This window comes from Pteropus vampyrus, unplaced genomic scaffold (genome assembly GCF_000151845.1).
Source record: "Pteropus vampyrus isolate Shadow unplaced genomic scaffold, Pvam_2.0 Scaffold36, whole genome shotgun sequence".
Taxonomy (NCBI): domain Eukaryota; kingdom Metazoa; phylum Chordata; class Mammalia; order Chiroptera; family Pteropodidae; genus Pteropus; species Pteropus vampyrus.
The window spans coordinates 1,452,838-1,455,112 of NW_011888817.1; the positions used below are offsets into that span (position 1 = coordinate 1,452,838).

A 2,275-nucleotide genomic window follows, 5' to 3' on the forward strand; every position below is an offset into this window, starting at 1 on the left:
TTCCTACAAATGATCATGTAAAGTTTTTATATTGGAAAAGAACTCCAATGATTAAAAACAAAAATAACAGAAAACTCTGCTCCATAGGGTAGTTGAGTTCTCGACTCCTAGAAGAACAAACATTGGCTAGTTCATATTTGCTTTGGGGAAGTTGTGGTAGCTCAAGGCAAGCCAGGCTGGGTACCCAAAGAAATGTCCCAAATCCTTGGGCAAACTTTTTGGCTTTTCCTGTATAAAAAGTGGACACTGTACTCAGTTTGGCAGTTTGGTGGAGTGGCACCAACACAGCACTCCAACCAACATAATAGCTCTGTGACCACAGGAATGTCCCTAACTCCTCTGAGACCCAGCTTCATCATCTGAAATATGGCCGCAAGGGCCCTTACCTCATAGGTCATAAAAAGAACAACAATCAGAGCAGTCCCCATGTTATGCATTACATCTACTTTCTCTAACTCCCATTTTACAGATGGTTTAAAGGGATTCAGCAGCTCGCCCAAAGATCTTCAGTGGAGTCAGAATTTAAACTTGGGCCCCTGGCTTCAGGAGCCAAGCTGCCTCCCCTCTGCCAGGCAGCTTCGGGTGGACGAATGTACTTGGTGACCTGAAAAAGGCTATATCCATGTGGGCTGCTGTTATGACGATAACAACATGGCACATTATTTTGTTGTGAATTCCAAATGCTTTTATGCTGATATATTTAGAACCTTCTGTGGAAGATGAGACTGAAAAAGATTGCTGATTAGATGCTGTTTTGATTTGTGAAGGAAAAAGTGCCTGCCACAGAAATCTCATTTCCTGCTGGATTTAGCCTCTTAAGAAGGGTTTGCAGGGAAAAGGTTCTAGACAGACTGGGTTTGATTTCTCACTTTCACAGATTTCTAGCTCCGTGACCTAAGGTGAGCTGTCTCCCCTTTCAGAGCCTTGGTTTTGCCACAGGTAAGTGGGAAGAGTAACCTTCCCAGCTCATGGGGTGGCCCTGAAGGTTAAGTGAGATGGTGTTGGTAGGGTGCCATACATATTCCAGTGGGCAGACTACTTGCGATCATGAGTTCTGATCTCTCTGGGCCTACTTAGCCTGGAGGAAGGACTCGATCCTTCCATTTATTAATATTCTTATTCCAGCTTCAGAGAGGCGTGCCCGAGTACAGCTGGGCCTGCAGCCTCAGTTTCCACGCACCTACACTTGCCCTCCAGACGATCTGTGGTTTGGAGTCAATTCACTGGGTGGACCCAAGATGCTCCCTAGTGCCTCTCTTGATCAGCCTGGCAGAAGCCCTCCTGGGCTGCGATGCCCTGGCTCCTTCGGGTGTCCTTGAGATTTCCAACTTGGTTCCACCCACGTGCCTGAGTTCAAACCCCACCAGGGCTGAGGTCCTGGTCAGAACGGTCTAGGCTCGGCCTCGCAGAGAGAGAAGAGCAGAAAGCAGCCAGGCTCACTGCTGTGCCACAAGGCAGGGAGGTATAGGATTCTCACAGGGGCAGATCCTGGGAGGGGAGGAAATGGTCGTACCCAGTAGGCTGAAAAGTGGCAGGGAAAGCGGGCAGAGAATGGCTTCCTCCCCTCACCCCAGAGATTCAGGTAGTTAGGGGGAAAGAGGAAGAATAGGATTCACCCTACCAGATAGGGTAACCAACCACCCAGTGTGCCCAGGGCTGAGGGGGGTACCAGGGATGCAGGGCTTTTGTGCTAAAACTGGATAGTTTTAGATTCTGCCAGTAATGTGCTGTGTGACCCAGGGCAAGTCCCTCAGTGCTCAGGACCTGCCTCTTCTGTGAAAGGGAATTGGGCCAGTTCAGCTCTGGGGGAGTGGGGAGGGTGTGTGCTTCAACTCTGCCACCTGGGCTGTAGCCCGAGGAGCAGGTGGTCAGGAGGATTTGGGCACCGGCAGAGCTGCTGAGGGGAGGGACATCCCCGGGGAGTACTTCTGCCCCATTAAAGCTTTTACCCCCCACCCCATGCAGCCCAGTGCTGCCCAGAGCTGCCGGCTGGCACGGACCCCTCCCGGGCAGGCAGGAAGGGGGCGGGGGCAGCACCGGCGCGCATGCCTGGCTCCCTCGGGCTGGGGTCTCGTAAAGAGCCCGGGCTCCTACCTGCAGACCATTTGGGTACCCGTCGCCCTCGGAGAGCGAGTCCACCAGGTCCTCCTCGTCCAGCGTGGCACGCTTGTAGGTCGACATCTGCAAGGCCAAGTGTAGCACGGACTCCCTCAGTGTTTCCATGGCTCTCGCGCCCGAATGGGGAGAATGGGGAAGCGGCCAGGGCGCCGCCGCC

General features: G+C 52.7%; 1 protein-coding gene across 1 annotated transcript in view; it reads right to left on the bottom strand.

Annotated features, from left to right (window-relative positions):
- Nucleotides 1-2,275, bottom strand: part of ECE1 (endothelin converting enzyme 1) — a 58,550-nt gene that overhangs the window by 53,626 nt on the left and 2,649 nt on the right. Inside the window, exon 2 of the mRNA XM_023529394.1 lies at nt 2,095-2,181. Within this exon, the coding sequence (XP_023385162.1) occupies nt 2,095-2,181 (87 nt within the window). The remainder of the gene's footprint in view (nt 1-2,094; nt 2,182-2,275) is intronic.